This window comes from Monopterus albus, unplaced genomic scaffold, assembly GCF_001952655.1.
Source record: "Monopterus albus unplaced genomic scaffold, M_albus_1.0 scaffold47.1, whole genome shotgun sequence".
Lineage (NCBI taxonomy): Eukaryota > Metazoa > Chordata > Actinopteri > Synbranchiformes > Synbranchidae > Monopterus > Monopterus albus.
Window position 1 is genome coordinate 544,729 of NW_018127927.1, and position 18,694 is coordinate 563,422.

At 40.7% G+C, this 18,694-nt stretch overlaps 1 protein-coding gene across 7 annotated transcripts in view; it reads right to left on the reverse strand.

Moving 5' to 3' along the window:
• specc1 (sperm antigen with calponin homology and coiled-coil domains 1) overlaps positions 1-18,694 on the reverse strand; it is an 83,231-nt gene that overhangs the window by 26,201 nt on the left and 38,336 nt on the right. For 5 of the 7 annotated variants that reach the window (XM_020600608.1, XM_020600606.1, XM_020600607.1 and 2 more), the window contains 8 exons: positions 13,585-15,140; positions 11,628-11,835; positions 9,754-9,827; positions 7,213-7,388; positions 3,303-3,466; positions 2,523-2,623; positions 2,366-2,441; positions 1,461-1,605 (listed from right to left, as the gene is read on the reverse strand). In XM_020600608.1, coding sequence (XP_020456264.1) covers positions 1,461-1,605; positions 2,366-2,441; positions 2,523-2,623; positions 3,303-3,466; positions 7,213-7,388; positions 9,754-9,827; positions 11,628-11,835; positions 13,585-15,140 — 2,500 coding nt within the window. Of the gene's footprint in view, positions 1-1,460; positions 1,899-2,365; positions 2,442-2,522; positions 2,624-3,302; positions 3,467-7,212; positions 7,389-9,753; positions 9,828-11,627; positions 11,836-13,584; positions 15,141-18,694 lie in introns of those variants that run through there. The other 2 variants (XM_020600612.1, XM_020600611.1) reach the window with 2 other exon arrangements.

Consider the following 18,694-nt stretch of genomic DNA (forward strand, 5'->3'; position numbering starts at 1 on the left):
TCTAAGGAAGGACAAATGGTGAACTGGAGACAGGGTCATGGACGCCCACGGCTCACTGATGATGAGGTTGACCTACTGTAGATTAAACTTTTAACTTCTATTTGTACTTTTCAAAAGATTCAAATTTATTTGAATCTTTGTTAAAATGGTTGAAAATGAGAAACACTGTCCATTGGTCTCTATGAAGAGAAAGAGTCAGGGGCTGTAGTGGTGATATCACACCTAGAGTGGTGAGGCTGTTGGATTTGTCTAAAAAATTCTCTAACTCGTCCTCACAACCACAGTTTTCACTCCTTTTACATAAGTTTTTCACTGAATTGTAGACACATCTGTGCTCTTCCTGACAGAACTGTGGAAGCAAATGGATTCACAGACGATGCACAGTGAGCTGCAGAGTGACACGAGTGCCAACCAACTGCCACATTGACTCCTATGTAAACAATATTAGATAGGTGGTCATAATGTTATGCTGGTGTATATGATGTCCTTAATTCCATCATCAATTGACTTTTTTTTAAAAGATAAAACATGTATACTGGTGCTCTCTGGTTTCAACTTTTTTTTTAAGATTCATGTTCTGTCCTCAAGGTTGGTGACAAGTAATTACACCAGAGTAATGTATGTATATTTGGTAAGTCAGTTTTAACTGCTCTATTGTCAGTTTAAATGGCCTATTTCTTCTGTGCATTCTATTTTATTGACTGCTGTCTGTAAACAAACTGCTCCTCTGGGGACATTAAAGCTGTACTCTATACAGACAGTCCAGATGGTGAAGAGCAAAAACATGACACATCTCATGATGTCAGCATAGCAGGGGCTGAGTTTACAGATCACAGTTACCACATAGTACTTAATGTTTATTGAGCCTGAGGGTGTTGTCCAGTTTGACAGACCAAGTATGCGCTTCAAACAACTTTACTGTCTCACTGTGACAACACCTAATTGTAAACCTGAACATTTACCGTCAATGAAGCCTGGTGCAGCTGTAGTTGTGCATGAGTCTGACTAAATGCAAGTGCTACAATCAATCGTATGTGAGTGTACACAGAGATGAGTGGTCTGAATAGGAAAATAATAGCCAGTAATACCAGAAGCCAGAAGATAAAGGCATGTTTTGTTTGTTAAACATCTGTCTCTCCCCTTACTAATAAGTGAGCACTCCATCCATGTACTGTGTTAAAGCCATCTGTGTCAAATCAGCACTGTTGGCAATAAAAGGTGTGCAACGGCAAAATCTTACTGTAAATATTTCAAACCAAAACACAGCAAAAGACTCTATCACAATCAATTTAGAATTCTAAAGTTATTTTAAGAGATTGGTTTTTACATTTCAAAACAAATGTTTTTCTGTTTTCAAAGTAAGGGAGGTGGGGTAGCTCCCCAGGAAAACTGCACAGCTAAACATGGAATGAGGTTATCTGACAAAGAATTGTTGGACACAATTATTTGAGCAATCCCACCTGAGCTTGCTGTTGCCTGGGCCGTAGTGGAAGGATGATGTGTGGCGGCTGAGGGAGGCGGGGGTTTTGATTACAGACTCGAGGGAAGGGCTCTTCCTCATAAAGCTGTTATGTTTCAAGTCTTCCCTGTAGCCTGACAACTTACCTGGGGTTTGAAGGACAAAGTAAATTGACTGAGTCACAGTCAACAGTGAGTCAGAAACAGAGGGATCATACAGTATTTTATAAGGCACATTGAGAAATCACACTGTACGATGTTTTACATAAAAGTGAACTGCGACAAAATGTATGAGTAAGGTATAGACATCCACGAACAGGGCATAAAAAGAGTCAGGGAACAAACAGAAATGGGTGGATATCATATCACTTTTCATTTTCAGCCTAGTCTTCAAAACACTCACACTCTCTATAGTGTAGTCACTGTCTGTTCAAAGACACCTGAAAAGTAATGTGTACACAAAGTTAAAAAAATCTATTCCAGAAAAGCAAGCATTCAAATAAGATCAGACGCTTAATGGAATCTTTCAGTCTACTTGTTGCTGTAAACAGCTCAGTTTATTAAAAAATCTTTTCTGACCAGTGCTTTAATGCTCAAGTTACTGAATATGCCTTACTGAACTCAGGGGAGGAGCCGCGCCATCAACCACCTACAAAAACTATTTCAGAATGTAGCAAGTTCTAGTTCCTATGCAGCTAACTTTCTCTGTAGACAAAATACAATTTACTTTTGTCAGCCTTACTAATTTATAAAGGCACTGACTGTCTGGCTGGCTGCCCATTGACCAAGAAGCAGTGCATAACATACAGTTCACGTACAACTGCTAAATGACACAAGGATATGCAGTAAATGTAGATTAAGCATCTTGACTACAGACCCCAAAGCATCTATGTGTTACTGTACATACCACAAGGATGAGAAAATTCTCCTCGACTGATTCTTTTTTCCAACGTCTTTGACAGTGGCTTTATGTACGAGTGTCTCTAAAAGAACATAAAACATATGACGAATCATATGTCTTTTTAATTTTTTAACTAAATGTTTTTTAACAACTGGCTGCATACCTGGATAGGGGAGACAGCAGCAGCAGGTGCAGTGTGTACAGGGATCCCACTCAGCAGGCTTCTTGGTGAGGAATGCACTGGAACTGTGTGACCTGATCCATCTGAGAGACCAAATAATATACAACACCCACTGATTAGTCTATGAAAAGCGAACAGATTTCTAGCAGAGTTGGTTACAGATAAAGTACACTGTTCCTCCAGTTAAAATAACATTAAAGCATCTTTTTGCAAAGGTGTGTTACACATAATAAAAGGTCAATAGAAAATGATGCCTTCATGTCTTCAGTATAAGCCAACAGCTGATAATACACAAATAAATGTGCCAAAAAATGGGTGAGCATTCCAGTTAACTGATGTAAATAATACAAAGAGTAAAAAGAGACAATAAAGTGAGAGCAGTATTAAAATGCTAGAAACTGAAGTATAAAAAACCCGAAGCACATTTTGAATAGTAAAATGTTTGTAGATTCAGTACCAATAGTTGTCATGTACCCATAGCACAAACCACACACACACAAAGTGCACATTCATCAGTGTCAGAGATTTATCCAACAACATTTATCCATCTTATTCTACTGACAAACACAGAGAAGCCCTCTAACTGGTCAGAGGTCACTTCAGGCCACAGGGACCCAGACAACTGTACAGAACTGTGCTGCAGAGAAATGACATATCCACATTGGAGAGCTTACCAGCTGTACTCCTATATGGTCACACTGCTGTAGTGGGGTTCCCTCTTAGAATATGTGTGTGTGTGTGTGTGTGTGTTGAGGTGCACACTCTGTCCAACAGTATCAAAAGATTTAATGAGGGACTTGACAGTAGCTCCGGGATCTGAGTCAACATCTCCACTGGCATCAGTGGTTGCGGTCGGGATCACGAAGGTGCTGCACCAGTGATGGCTGTTATCGGAATAGGACTCCCTCATCTCCCCGCCTTGAGACCTAACAGACAAAATGAACAGAGTTTCTGTGTCACGACATAATACACCTGGGGAAAGGTGAATCTGACGAGACGGCACATCTACTGGACTTAGAAAACCCTCACTTTAGCATGTTTCTTCTAAGATTACCTGCTGATTAGAATGAATGATTTAAAAAGGTGGATTGTTGTGTATTGACAAGAACGTGTTATCAAAGTTTGAAGTACACAACTGTCAATAACTGATGACCAGTTGCAGACAGAAAGATCGAGATTTAGAAAAAGTCTAAGCCACTTAACCATCAAGACACTTTAAAACCACTGACCCAGGTGAACATTGGATCTTAGGGTGAGGGATTTGGATTATGTTTATCAGTGACAGATGAGGAATGAATGAAAACAAAGTAATTTTTGTCTTAAACATTGCACTAACCACAGTTGGACTGGTGTAATTTCATTTATTCTTTGACTTAAACAACAGTCAGACATACAGGTACAGTACACTTTCAGTGATTCCTTTCCACACATAAAACCAGTCTAGGTCTTTTGTCGAACAATAAAGTAATATCATATTCACTTTATTGTTCATTAAATGCCTTTACTACATACAAAAAAGTATCACACTGTCACCATCCTATCTTTATCTAGATGTTTTGGGTGTATCCAAATGCTGACACTTTGAGCACAGTACCTAATTATCTGGTAATTATTTGGCTTTTAATAAAAATGCACAAACTGAATATCTCAGAATCAGAATCAGAATTATCTGTGATAAAAGCTGGACTACAAGTAGAATCTGGATGGTCTGGGATCCTGATACCACATGCATTTATTATTATAGCAATAAAATTCAGTATGGGTTTGGCTCAAACACATAATATATTTCAAAATGAGTGACATCACAAAATTGTAATATCTAATACATTAAATATTTAGAAATGGAAGGAAATCTCTAAATATACTCAACATATGAGGATGTATTTGAGCCTTGAGTTACTTCTGAGGTTCAGATAAAAGGTTCACATAGATACTATATTAATTTGGTGATATTAAATTAGAAAAAATAGTAACAATCCCTCTTCTTGGTCTTTAAGCTAAAATGGACCTTCAGCCTCTAGGCTGGTTTAAGGAGGAAATAAAATGAGGTACATCTGTGTATGTGTCTGTTCTAAAATCAGATTTTGGCAGTGATCTGGTCCCCAGCATGGCCAACCTCAAAATCACCCAGGTTATCTGGTGGAAAGAACAAAAACTTTACATTACTGTGTAAATTTAATACAGTCAAACAGAAACAGAGCATACGATACCAGTATGTCCCTGTGAAAGTAACCACAAAGTAAGTAACATGAACAGTGTTTCATATGCCATCAAATGGCTACACGTGGCACTTCAGTGAGGTGTGTTTCAACTACAGAACTCAACCCAATATTAGGTCTTAAAATAAAGAGGTTTTGTTTTTTCATTGATAAATCATAAGGTCAAAATTTTAAGTAAGAGAAAAGAGGTCAAAGTTAAAGTACTATGGCTGATACAGAAAGAATAAGAACCTAAGTTTTGAATAAACTCAACGGGCCTTTCAATACTGCTGCATGTCTCTAGCCTTAAAATTGATTTTGTGATGTTACAAGTCTGTTATGTTTGGTAGAATGCTGGGAATCTTAGCTGCTTCAGTTTTGACACTGGCTGAACATTTACTGGTATTTTTCATTCTTCCCTCTGTTTCGTACTCCTTGTAACTGGTTGTACACTTTCTATTTTCTAAACTCTCTGAAAGGCACAGAGCAGCTTTGCACAGTATAAAAAAGAGTCTCTCAAACATATGGTATTTCTTCAACACAAGTCAAGAGAATTACAATATAAAGAATACATTAATTGAAAAATAAAAATACATTATTTTTGTTATTTAAATGTTCTAAAGGGCTACCAGGTTCAGTGTCACGAAACTCTGGTCACTCTGGGTCCTGATTTACCACATTACATTTTGAATGATACAGAAAGCTAATAAGTGCAACAATAACACTGTCTTCATGTGGTGCCAAGGTGCAGGGCACGTCTCTAGTGTCCTTCTACTGCTGTCATCGTACCGCTGTCAAATGTGGCTCCGGAGTTTATTCTGAAAAGAAAACAAGAGGAAAGATGAACTACTGCACAGAGCCACTGTAGAGAGACATTCTTTAAACATTTACCTGTGCAGCAAAATGAGGGACTTCACTTTTCTTCTGAACATTGTCATTATGAAATGCAGTCCTCTGGACTTGTTGAAACTCTGTTCTATGCATATGTAATTGAATTAATAAGGGTCACTCATTATGTCAAGTATGACTAAATCACCTGATGATGAAGATGCTATATGTAAGTATCTGAAGCGGATGATGCATAGCATGAGTTTGACCCAATCATGCTGTGCAGACCATCCTGCTACATCCATCTACAAAAGGTATGATGGGTTATTCATTCACAGAACAGCAGGTGGCACCAGATACGAGTACTGGGAAGGTTGAAAGAACCAGGCAAAGCAAATCAAAAAGGTTTGACATCCTCAAGGTGAAGTCAGCTGGCACATAGAAAGACAGAAAGAGCAGGACAGGCTGAAGCAGCAAAACGAAGCCAAGTACAAATAGGGTGGTCAGTGAGCAGCAGCACACAGGGCAGGAAGAGGCAGGCTGGCAGGGCAGGGGACTCACCTGGACTTTATATAGGGAGGCTTGTCAGAGGGACATCTTTGACAGAGTCATCACAGGGAACTGCTTGAGGTGGTGAGCGGAGGCAGCATAACAGCTAATCTTGGGGAAAGTTCACTGATTCAGCCATGGTCTACAACCAGTATTATGATGTGCTATATTCATAAAGTGGGCAAGAAAACTGATCAGAAGACATATTTGGTTTTAAACCAAATATTTCTTATATACTAAAACTGCGCTTGTGAGGGTTGTGAGGTGATCGAGTATGAATGAAAATGTTCCAAGTGGAAATCATTTTGAGATTATCTTGCTTAAAGGATTCTACTATACTGGCCACACAGAAACAAAGTGCTCTACTGCAATAACAGAACCAAGCTGACTTTGCCAGAGGGAAATAATAATGAAAGGGGACAACACTGTCAAATACACTATGGCATTTGCACGCTCAAGCATACTTATACACTGTACTGTATATTCACACACAAACCAAAGCAACACTCTTTGTAAATACATCAATCACAATACTGCACAGCCATAGTGCAACAAAACTACATGAAATCTTAGAGTATGATATATTGGCATGAACTATTTTCACTGGTAAGTGCAGAGAGGACATTGTTACGTCAGTTTCAGACTACTGAAACACAGACTCAGCAGTATGTCTTCCTGGTATATGAGGCTTGAATGTTACTATAGTGCAATGGTCAGTGTGGAAGAGGGAGACAGAGAGGGCAGCAGCTTAAAGGAGTAGAATACACAAAGGGAAATACCACAAGACATTGCTCATTTACCAGCAGAGTCTGCCACATGCCAGGAAGCTAAACTCTGAAACTACAAGGATGTAATACTATGAAACATAAAGATATGAACTTAACAATATCTAAACTACAAGCTATCCCGCTTTGATACCAGGAATGGTGGAAACTTCTTGTACCACATGTTTAATACAACACTGAATATGGATATGGCAGGACTCTGGCAGGCATGTCATAACCACATTGTGTTGAGAGAGGAAGGAACTGCAGCCCGATGCTAAACAAGGGGAGCGGGGTGGGGGACTGAAAGGTGTAGTATGGTGGAGATAGTACCTGACACCTTGCAGGGCTTCCAGGTCTGCAGAGAGCTTTGCATTGCGATCCCGCTCCTCCTGCAGCTGTCTCCGGATTGTACGTAGCTCCTGCTGAGCCTCCACCTTGATGTCATTGGCCACCACCACTGCTGTCTGGAGGTCTGCCTGGAACCGGCGCCACTCCTCTTTTTCATCCTAAAGACACAAGCATATAAGATGCACCGTAGCGGCAGGTGCACATGTAGACACATAAGGGCTAGTTCACATAGTCAGTAATCATCAACTGAAATGAGCGAATAGATTTAGTTGAATATGTGCAGTAATTGGTCCTAAAATTATGTGTGTTTATTTGAGGATAATAACTTTGTTGTAACTAAGACTGTGTTGGCCCTACCACAGTGGATTAATGACAGTGACAACCTCTCCACTGACACTATAAGCAGTGTTTCTTCACACTGGGACTGCCAAATATTTCCAAACATTAGCAGAAGTGCCAGAGTTACACTGACTTGGATGCTATCATCTAAAGCAGTGGTCCCCAACCCCCGGGCCGCGGACCGGTACCGGTCCGTGGATCAATTGATACCGGGCCGCACAAGAAATCATTAATTATTTCCGTTTTATTTATTATCTGAGTCTGAACGATCTTTTATTTTGAAAAATGACTGCATTCCCTCGGTTACATCTCGGTCACTTGAGCGCCATAAAAGTTTAAATCAATCTCAATCATTATAGTTGTGACACTTTAAATTAACATTTGTCAAAACACATTTTATAACCTTTTTTTTTGACTGTCTCTCTCAACTATTGGGTCACTTAAATAATTAGATACCTAGCTAACTTAGCTGAACTATCTACAACAACAGAACACAGAATCAGTTTGCAAGGCTGCACAAGCCATTAAAAGTAGTAGTTTGCTGATAAATCCCACTGTTCCCTACAGAAGACAATGAATCTGAATCGACTGTTTGGAACTATCTGAAGCTACATGAGTCACGTGACCTGCTGAAATTTTTGACCCTGCAGTGTGGCAACCCTTCTATCTTAAGATAGGGCCCCACAATTCACATTTTATTAATAGAGAAGTGGAAATAAAACCTTATTCCAAACCAAATTTCAGAAAAAAAAATGGAAAACCCCTAAGGCTCAGAGGAACCATCTCAAGATATTAAAAAACACAAACATACTTCTTGGATTTGACCTACAATAGGGAGATAGAACAACATGTGCACTCTGAAGTAAAGGAAAAAACATGCAGGCCTATATCCAGTTTTGTAAGGGCAAAAACTGCTACCAGGCAGATTGTTTTTTTGGCTATGTACAGTAGCTTCAACATTAAAGGTCTGTGGGGGCTGTGGCTCATGAGGTAGGGCAGTCGTCTCCTGACCAGCAAGTTGGTGGTTCGACTCCCGGTCTCCCCGCATGCCTAAGTGTCCCTGAGCAAGACACTGAACCCCGAATTGCTCCTGGTGGCTTGACTAGCGCCGGTGCATGGCAGCTTGTCGTCATCAGTGTGTGAATGTTGTGTGTGAATGGGTGAATGGTGTATCATCTCTGTAAAGCGCTTTGGCCAGTGCAACACACTGTGAGAAAGCGCTATATAAAATACAGTCCATTTACCATTTTACCATTTACAGTACAGGATCTGATTTTCTACAGGGGTACCTTAACTTAATAATCTCTTGGGGATTCTTGTCTTTTAGACAAGACTGTCAAATCTTATTTTCAGGCCAGTACACGAAGAAATAAAAGGAAGGTCACTGAGGGAGCACTGCACAAAATGAATAAAAATGAGGTCACAGTGACATCCAGGAAGATGCTCTGTGGCGCATTTGATAGTATCCTTTGTAAAGAAAACCATCAATCAGAAGTGACGGTCATAGAAGCATGGAGAAAATCAGTGACAACCAAAAATTACGTGTCTGCTTGTCTGAGCAGTCAGCTGCATGCTCCAGAGTGCTATTGGAACAATGCTCGGTGGAAAGATGCCTCCAAGGTCTAACATATTGGCAAAAAGTCAGGGAAAAACTGAGCACTAGAGTATCATAACCATAAACTGGTACTCCACCCAGGACTTCTTTTGAGTAACTCTAATTCACCCATGCAGGAATGAAGGACGGTATAAAACAAAGTGGTTAGTGGAATTCAGCCAGTAACAGTTAATAATGTTAATTTATGGCAGAAAAGGGCATCAAAACCTCGAAATCAGCTTTTCAATCAACAAATGAAACATAATCCACTGTTCTGCTGCCCATCGCATACTCTCACAATGTTCCAGACATTTCTCAGTATGGCTTCTGTAAATTCACTGCTTCTGTGTCTTCCTTGAAGCTCTGAGACCAGAAGCAGCACATTTTAAATCCCAGTTTGAGGCTTCGATTTCAGTACACTGCTCAAGGTAGATAAGACAAAATAAAATAATGGGAGATTTGATGTAACAAATGTTTGACAGTATGTCACAATAATATGGTGCATGCCCAAAATAATGTAGCTAAGTAAGTTATCAGGACATTCCAGATTTGAAACTGTTGAGACTGTATAGTTCTTAAAGCTTTCTTACCTTCATCTGTCGACTCAAGGTTTTCAGTTGTTGCTCTGCCTCAGCTTTTTGCTCCTCCAGCTTTTTGACAAGATCTGCAATGACAAATTCAAGGTCTTTGAGAACCACCTCCCAAACTTGGCACTTTAGACTCAGGCATAATTTTACAGTTTACACTGCATAGTTTTCAGTATGGTGGAGATACAGCATAAAGGATTATATAAAAGAAACAGTCATTTCTGGACAGTACTGGATATTTCTGGAAATGTTTCTTAGCGCAGTCAGAATGATAAACCATCATCTGCAAAGAGCTGTAACAGGTTGTGGAAAAAGTGATGTGTCTATCTACACAACATTTGCCAACTTCACTAACAGGAGGTTAGACAGATGTGTTAAAGTATGCATTTATTTTGCATTTCAATTTTAATTTCTAATTTCAATTTATTGTCCTTTAGGAAATTCTTTGTGTGTATATGGCAACTATCATGTAGGGACATTATACATTAACACCTACATTACACATTAACACAACCCATACAGACATCACACATAACACAATAAACCATCATTCAAGAGTTCAAGTTTAGTAAATTTATACTGGGGGGTATGAAAGATCTCTGGGCAGGGGTACTCTGCAACAGCAGTACCCAGTATCTTCGCCCTGATGGTAACAACTCATATTCACTACATGAGGATGCGATATGTCCCTAATAATTGCCCAGGCCTTCCTCAAAGCATGGGACTCACAAAGCACTGTCACACTGTGATGCTCGGCTGCAATTTTACTGGACATATTAACACGTTTTTTTCTTATTACTTGCAGACAGTGAGAAATACCAAGCAATAAAGCAAAAATGTTATAATACTCTCTACAAAGGAATGAAGTCTATCCACATCAAACTGTGACATATAATCACTTAATATACATTCAGTTGCCAGTTTATAAGGTTAGATATACTTTATGGAACAATTAGCTTCAACTAATGCAGTTTAATAACAAACAATGAATTCTACCTTTATGAAAATTAACATTGTTCAGTTTTTGTTGGAACTCTTTAAAGAGGTACTGATTTAGCTTTAAGGTAATTTATACATTTATATAAATGAAAATAGGCTAAATATTAGGGTAGGGTAAGACTTCACTGATCCAACAATGGGGAAATTCCAGTGTTCCAGCAGCATTAGAAAGCACACAACAAACCAAAACAGTACAAGAACAACAAAACACCATAGAGACCTCAGAGAACCAAATCAAAGGCACCTAAAAACAAGACAAAACTAGCACTTGGGAGAAATCAAGAACAAGAATATTACTCCCACAATTAGTTCCACAATGGGGAAAAACCCTGTATATCAACAGCAGTAGAGACTAAACAACAGACACCATAAGAACCGCAGACACCGCAAGGATCTCTGAAAAACAAATCAAGGATACCCAAGAACAAGACAGTACAAGCATTTCAGAGAAATCAGGAACAAGATATCACTCCCACAGTCAATCCTACAGACAGAGCACTCTGTGATCAGAGGGGGAGGGGCAGAAGTGTATGCATTCCTGGCATTAGCATACAGTAGGTCCAGAGTTTTTTTATTGTCCTTTTATTAAAAAATACTGATTCATTGCTCTAGTGTGCATGTGGTTCCCTGATAGACTAGTGGTTAGGATGCAACGCTCTCGCCGCTGCGGCCCGTGGTCGAGCTAGGGTTGCATCAGGAAGGGCATTCGGCGTAAAACACGTGCCAAATGTCAACATGTAAGTGTGATGATTCGCTATGGCGACCCCTAATGGGGAAAAAGCCAAAAGTGACATTTATTGCTCTAGTTTGCATCAAAGACTGCAGGTTAAGCCTCTAGAGCCACAGAGAAGTTGAACAGCCAAATGAAATGAACATACTCTCCATGTCCAGGACAGCTTGCTTGGTGTGGCAGTTGACGGCCCTCTGCTGTTCTACCTGGTCCTCCAGTTCAAAGATGGTGTCATTCAGCTCCTTCACCCGGTTCTCAGCCTGAATCCCAGCAGCCTCTAGAGAAGTCACCTGGCTACTGAGCTCCTGGTCCCTCCTCTCAGCCCGCTCCTGAGCCTGCTGGAACCTGGCCTCCACCTGCGTATGTGTGCACATTTGTGAGATTATGGTGGGTTTTAGAGAAATGGGTTTAAATAAATAAATAAATAAAGAGGCTGTGTGTTTCATGTTAAAGTAATTGCTGGTTGTCACTATTCTGATTAGATGGATGCACTTAAGTCACCTTTGGTCCAACAGAGGATAATTTATGATGTTTTCCAGACATCTTTGTGGTGAAGCATTTCCATTTAATCTTGATGGCATTTTTCAACATCTGTATCTTTCCAGTGATTAGATTAAAGATGCTGTCCACAAATGGGTAGTATGAAAGCAAGATTTTTCAGCATCAGTACATGAAGAAGAAAAACAGTATGTGTGAGGAAGCCACAAACCATAACACAACTGAAGTAGCCTCAATTATATTATAGTATTTGTCTGATATGTTACACTGTTTGGTCTGATGAAAACAAAATTAATATTAGTTTTCATTTACTGCAAAAAAGTAACTGAAGCAATTCTAAACTGGCCTTAATAAACTGCATGCTTTGCAATGTGACTACTACAAATTAGTATATATTGCACAGATTTTTCCACTCTAGCTTCCACATCCATTTAAGTTCTTAAAGTTCCGGTTGCTAATCATGACTAAAATCAAAATAGAAACACAGGTAAATGTAGATATCCAAGTGAATGATAACAGACTGTATAAAATATGCTGGGATCCAAACAGTATTGTTTACACAACCCTGTCTGACAATGAGGCGTTGGCTATAGTGTAAACTGGTGTCAGGCAAGGTGACTGTGACTCATGGAAATAAGAGTTCAGGCCAGATTAGACTTGACAGCATCACCAATTCTTTCCAACCATTAAAGCTTAAGTCAGTGTACCATGATGACTGCAGTCATCCCAAGAGACGACACTCTGAAGCAGATCTCTGTAAGCATGCAGGACACTTTCCAACTGACACCATGTGGTTCTGATAGATTAGGATATTGGTGAGTAAATTTGTGGAGTTTTCTCAGCTAACACCCATGTGGCAGAGAACAGTGGTGTGACTCAAAGGGTCACACACTGCCGGAGCACCCTACTGTTGGCACCACAAGTCAAGTCAACAATTGCTATGATGGTGACATGCCCCGGCTTGGAGCAACAACCAATATTATCACAAACGCACACTTTCTCAGTTTCTCTAGTGTTTGGGGTGTGGAAGGGAAAACAAGTGAAACCAATGAATGGACATGAATTCATGTGTTATGTGGTGGTGAAGAAACAAACCAATGCCAGCTGTAACCCTGTTGATTATTCAAATCATTGTGGGAGAGGTTCTTGTTCACTTTCAATAGGTAGTGAGTCAAGCATTATAAACAATGTCATGGTCACCCATTTGACTCAAGTTTCCTAATATTTATTAACACAGGTATTGCTATAGAAACAACTATTTAAACTAAATTGAAAATGAAAGCATTACAAGTGAATTTGTGGAATTCCTTAAAACTGTCTAATACAACACAACTATTGGGTTAATCGAGAAGAAAAGCTTTTTGAACATGTAGAGTCATATAATTCAAGCCCTGGATTATACACACACCACTTGGTACAATACAATGGAAGCAACCAAGTGGACAATATGTGAATAGTGCATTCTCTAACCAGAACAGTCTAGTTGTAAACACACTCATAAGTATGTGCTTACAACATTTGTCTCCAAACAAACAAGGTTCCAATCAATAAGTATTTCCTAAAGAACAAAACAATGAAACCAAGTTGTAACCTTGCATCCCTCCTACCTTTGACATTGTTGTTCGCACATGCTCAGTCTCAGCCCGTGCCTGAAGCAGCTCCTGCCTAAGCTCCGTCAGCTCCACCTCCAGCCTGTCTCTCTCAGTGTGGGCTGTCTTCAGCAGACTCTGCAGCTCAGTGCTGTCACTGGCACTCTGCATGGCCTTCAGCTCACCCAACTTTTGTCTCTCAATATCCACCTGTGCCTTTAGTCTACTGTTTTCCAGTCTGAGACAGTCTGCTGTTGCCTTCTGGTCCTCTGCAGCTTGTGCTGCCTGATTTCCCACTTCCAGCTCCCTGTCCAGCTGGATCTGCAGCCTGTCCACCTCTTGTCTGAGACAGCACACTTGGCCCTGGGCCTCCTGGTGCTCCTCTTCCAGAGCCCGCAGGCTGCCCGTCAGCTGCTGCTGGATGTCCACCAGCTTCTCCCGTTCAAAGCGTGAGCTCTCCACCAGCTCGGCATACCTCTGCTCCAGCTCTGCCAGCCGAGGCCCTTGGCTACCCAGCTCCTCCTCTCTCTGGGCCTGTGTGTGGGCTTGCTCTTGAAGTCGGACAACCAGTGCCTCATTCTTCTTGCCCAGCACCTCTAGACACTCCCTCTGCTGTTGAAGTGAGGTCTGCAGGAGGTCCTTCTCCTCTGTTAGACGCTCATTCTCAGCTGTCAGTTCCTGCACCACTTGCTGCTGGTCAGCCAGCTCCTGGAGAGTTGCCTGCAGCTCCTCTGCCGTGCTGTGGTGGCTCTCCTCCATTTTGTGAATCTTTTCTGTTAGGCTCTGCACTGCCAAATCCTGTTCTACTGCAATGGTTACTTCCCTAGCTGCAATGGATATACCACTGACACCGCTGCTCACTGATTCTGAGTGTGATGGGATCTTCTCAAACTCTGAGGAGTCAGGAGATGGTGAGTCTTTGGTGATGTCAGAGCTGGAAGACAGAGAGGTTTTGAGTGGGCTGGCAGTAGAAGAAAGACTTTCCTGTTGTGGAGCCGAGGAGCTGGAGTCTGATGGCAGGACATTCAACAGAGGCTTGGGGGGGATGCTTGTGTTTGTATTAAAGAGAGAAGAAGCCTCCAAGCAAAGCAGCTTTTCCTTCAGCGCTTGGTTCTCCTCCCTGAGAGCTGCTAACTCTCTCTGAAACTTGCTGTTCTTCTCCCTGAGCTCCCTAACCAGTACAAGGGCCTCTGCCACTTGTCCCTGCTCTTGATCTGCAGTATGCTCTTGGTGTGAAACAGAGCTGGGTGGGGATGAAGAGGAAGCAGAGGCTTTATCATTGCAGTGCTGCAGCTCCATCCTGAGATTGCTGATCACTAAGTCTTTAGCCTTAGCCTCAGCCAGCAGCTCCTTCACCTGACACTCCAGACTCTGGTCCTCTGCACCTCCACGGGACTTGGTTGTACTACGTGTCTGCTTTGCTAGGGTGGAGAGGCTAGAAGTGCTGGCACTAGAAACTATCCTCTTATTGGAAGAGCTCCTTATCTGGTCCCTAAGAGAGATACGATCTCTGTTTATGGTTGAAGGGATTTCTCTAGGGGCTGGGATACCAGATTTCTTGGCTGTTTGCACACCTGCAACACAGACAACAACAAAAGCACAGTGTTTAAGTATTTAAATAATTAAGTCCAAATTTACTTAGTCCATTCACAAGGCAGCTGATGGAGCTGTAAATACAATGTTCAAAAGGTTTTTGATGCAATTCACTATTTTAGCTAACTAGCCACTGACACAAATGGCAGACTGACTGACTCCAGGTTAATGAGTCTCAAAAGCTTTTTAAATTATATGAAGCAACTGTAGATGAAAAAACAATCCTTACATTATTAATTTCCAGTTATATAAAAAATAAATATTGCAAGCCTTATAATAACAATGGATACTTTTACAGAATAACCATAAAGTCATTATATGTTAATCAAATTGGCAAACTGTAAACATCCTCTTGGACTGCAAATGTGGTCCCAGTGGTGATACAACACAGATACATTCCAGTTTACAGTCAAGAAATTCTTAATTAGCAACTCATGTTGCTCATGAAGGATAAAACTTTTCTCAGTGAAATACCTGTATAGCAGGCTTGTAACTTAAAAGGGGAGGTTAATGGAATCAGCATACTGATGTGCTGAGACCATGAATCTGTTAACGCCGTGTAATGACACTAATGAATAGACAGTGTGTCACATTCAGATACTTGTATTACCCAGCGTTTTCGTGTTGCCAGTCACTGTACCCTTTTCATATATTGTTCTCTGTTTGGACAACAGAGCATCTGACTGGCACTGTTTGTCTCTTGCTGTCTGGCTTAAAAAGACACCAGCTTGGGCCACTGGCACGAGCCTTTTCCAGACTCCTCTCAAATATAAAGAGTATTTACTGATGCCCAGTGTAAGCTGGCTGTTGCCTGAAAACATTTTATTGTTTTTCTTCTGATCATCAGTAAACAGCAATGCCGACACAAAGTGGTTGCCTGTTTCAGAGTAATGACAAGGTCATCCCTGTACACAAGGAGCATTCAGGCACAAAGCAGCTTAGGCAGTGCACCAATACAGTGCTCTCTCTCACATCCATATACTGTATCATCATTAAACAGACAGCCTGTGTGGAGCGATAGACTATGCATCAGCCTGAGCATCATACACACACTTACAGGACTCACATTTGCACATATACACACATTCTTGCATACAGAGAAAATCCACAATCAAGTGGCCTAGTTTGGAATAGAAATCCTATACCCCAGGGGGTTCTTTAAGTACTCTGCCATTAATAGGCACTTTGCACAAATTATGTCTTTGTTGAATAAACTGGTGACTATGGCAGGAGCTGCCAACATTGGCACAATGTCTGGGCTACAGAGCAGTTTAACATTCCCAGAATGTTCAGCTGTGATTGAGAAAGTGTGGTGCTTTAAACAGAGAGGTTAAGAGACACATTGCTGCTATAAATGTAAAAACATTAATATACAGATTTAAAACAACTTTACAATGATAATCAAAACACAAAGGTTAAGATTTACAAAAAAATCAGAATGACATTCAGCTGCATCTGCTCTGATTGTCACTGTGATTAGGCTCTTAGTTTAACAAATAGACTCCAAGGGATGTGGTCATTTAAATTCACATAAACAAACAGATGAATTTATTACTGGTCAGGCCTACACTTCAAAGATTCAGAGTGCCATTAAAAATCTATAGTCACTTTTCTTTGCACTTCACAGAGGATGAACCCATGACTGACAGAATGAGGACAACATACAATCCTAAATCATGTACAGTCACATGGAAGCTGTTAAGACCAAGTCAGCACTGTGTGTTATAAATGACTGTTTACTGTGCACTGCAGGAAACATAACTCAGACGGGGCAAAGAAAAACAGAAACACCTAATAGCTCATGCCTTTTTTCTGACCACTTGTCATATTCTCATTTTGGGTGGCAACAAAGAAAAGGACAAGAGGTCCTCGTTACAAATAGAAAGGAGTCCGATGTGATTAAGATCAGCCCAGAAAAGATTCCAGGAGCCAATACACTTTTTATTTGCTGTTCTTTTATATTTTGTTTTCTTCTTGCTCTTAGAGAATAAAACCCAGATGGAGCACATGAACTCTCATCTTTCACCCACCTCTTTAACATCAGCACAGCCGCTTTGAGTAAGAAATGACACCAGTACAAATGCCAGTACATGCAAAATTGCAGGATCCCGAAGAGCCACTAGAACAGTGTGTCACAGAGTTATGAGAGCCTCTGAAATGGATCATAAAGCCTTATTACAGAGCTGTGCATTCTCTACAATTATTAATGGATAAAGTCTACCATATAGTATGAGTTACACTTACTTAAAAGTTGTTGAGTGTTTTTTAACATACCCAGAAAGAAAACTGTAAAACAATCATTTCCACAACTGGCCAAATGTTGGCTAGACAATATTATAACAATAAGAATACAGATCTCACCACCTCGGAGACTATATCAATGCGTCTCAAGGCAATACAAAAAAATACCACATTAGACAACCTGTTTCAAAGACCAGCACAACAGCTGCAGAATGTTTGTTACTTAAATTTTCACATCATCAAATGTCCATTAGTTTGCCAAACAAAGTGCCAGTTCCTTCCACTGTCCAAAGACATGTGGCTTAGGTTGATTGGTGACTCTAAATTGCCCGTAGGAGTGAATGTGTGTGTGTGTGTGTGTGTGTGTGTGTGGGTTTGTCTTTATATACTTGTGCGACCCAACCCCTGACGGAACACCTTTCTTCTGTGGACATTTCTTCTTGTGTGGACCTTTTGGGTGGTCCACACAAGGAAAATGCTAGGATAGGCTCCTTTCATCCTAAAGAATGATCTGTCTAAGTTTCAGAAGATGTCCACATACAGAGAGTAAAGTCAGAAAAATGTGTGCCAGCTTGTGCTCTTGTGCCCCCCTATTGCCCCCTATCCAGTGGTGCAGTCAAAATATGATTTACAGGGAGGAGACACAATCCAATTTTCTGATTGGCTAAGGCTGGGAAATTTTGTGATTGGCCATTATCTACATTTATTTTATCATATGCATGCAAAAATGCAATAAAATAAAGTATCATGCTCTGATTAAATACTGCTCAAGCTGTAATCATGCATTACTGCCTGTGTCTCTAAAAGGGCACAGACAGGGCAGCTTAGAAGTGGGTGGCAAACAAACAATATCAAACACCTGGAGCTTGAGTCTCACCTTCAACTAATATTGCATTAAATGCATGCCTCAACACTGCGGAGACTGCAGTAGCACCACAATCGGTGTGCTAAGAGATACGACGAGGAGAGAGCTGAATTAGACGATCCATCCTGGTTACTTCTTCTCTTTAAGGGTCCTCCAAAAGCAAGACGTCAAAGATGGCATCTGAATCATCTCAACTTTCAGACGGTATGAACATGTTTTGGGTCATGCGAGGAGCACTATGGAATAAAATATTGCATTATCTGATAAGACGATGATTCGTGGTTAATAGTGAGGTGATGTGTTCTTCTGCTGCAGAAGAATCAGACATGCTGACTCAACAGGCCTCAGCTACAGCACCATCACACAAGCTCAAAAGGACAGAGAAAACAGGTACTGCTCAGTTCTCAGACTTGAGTAGTGTTAATTACA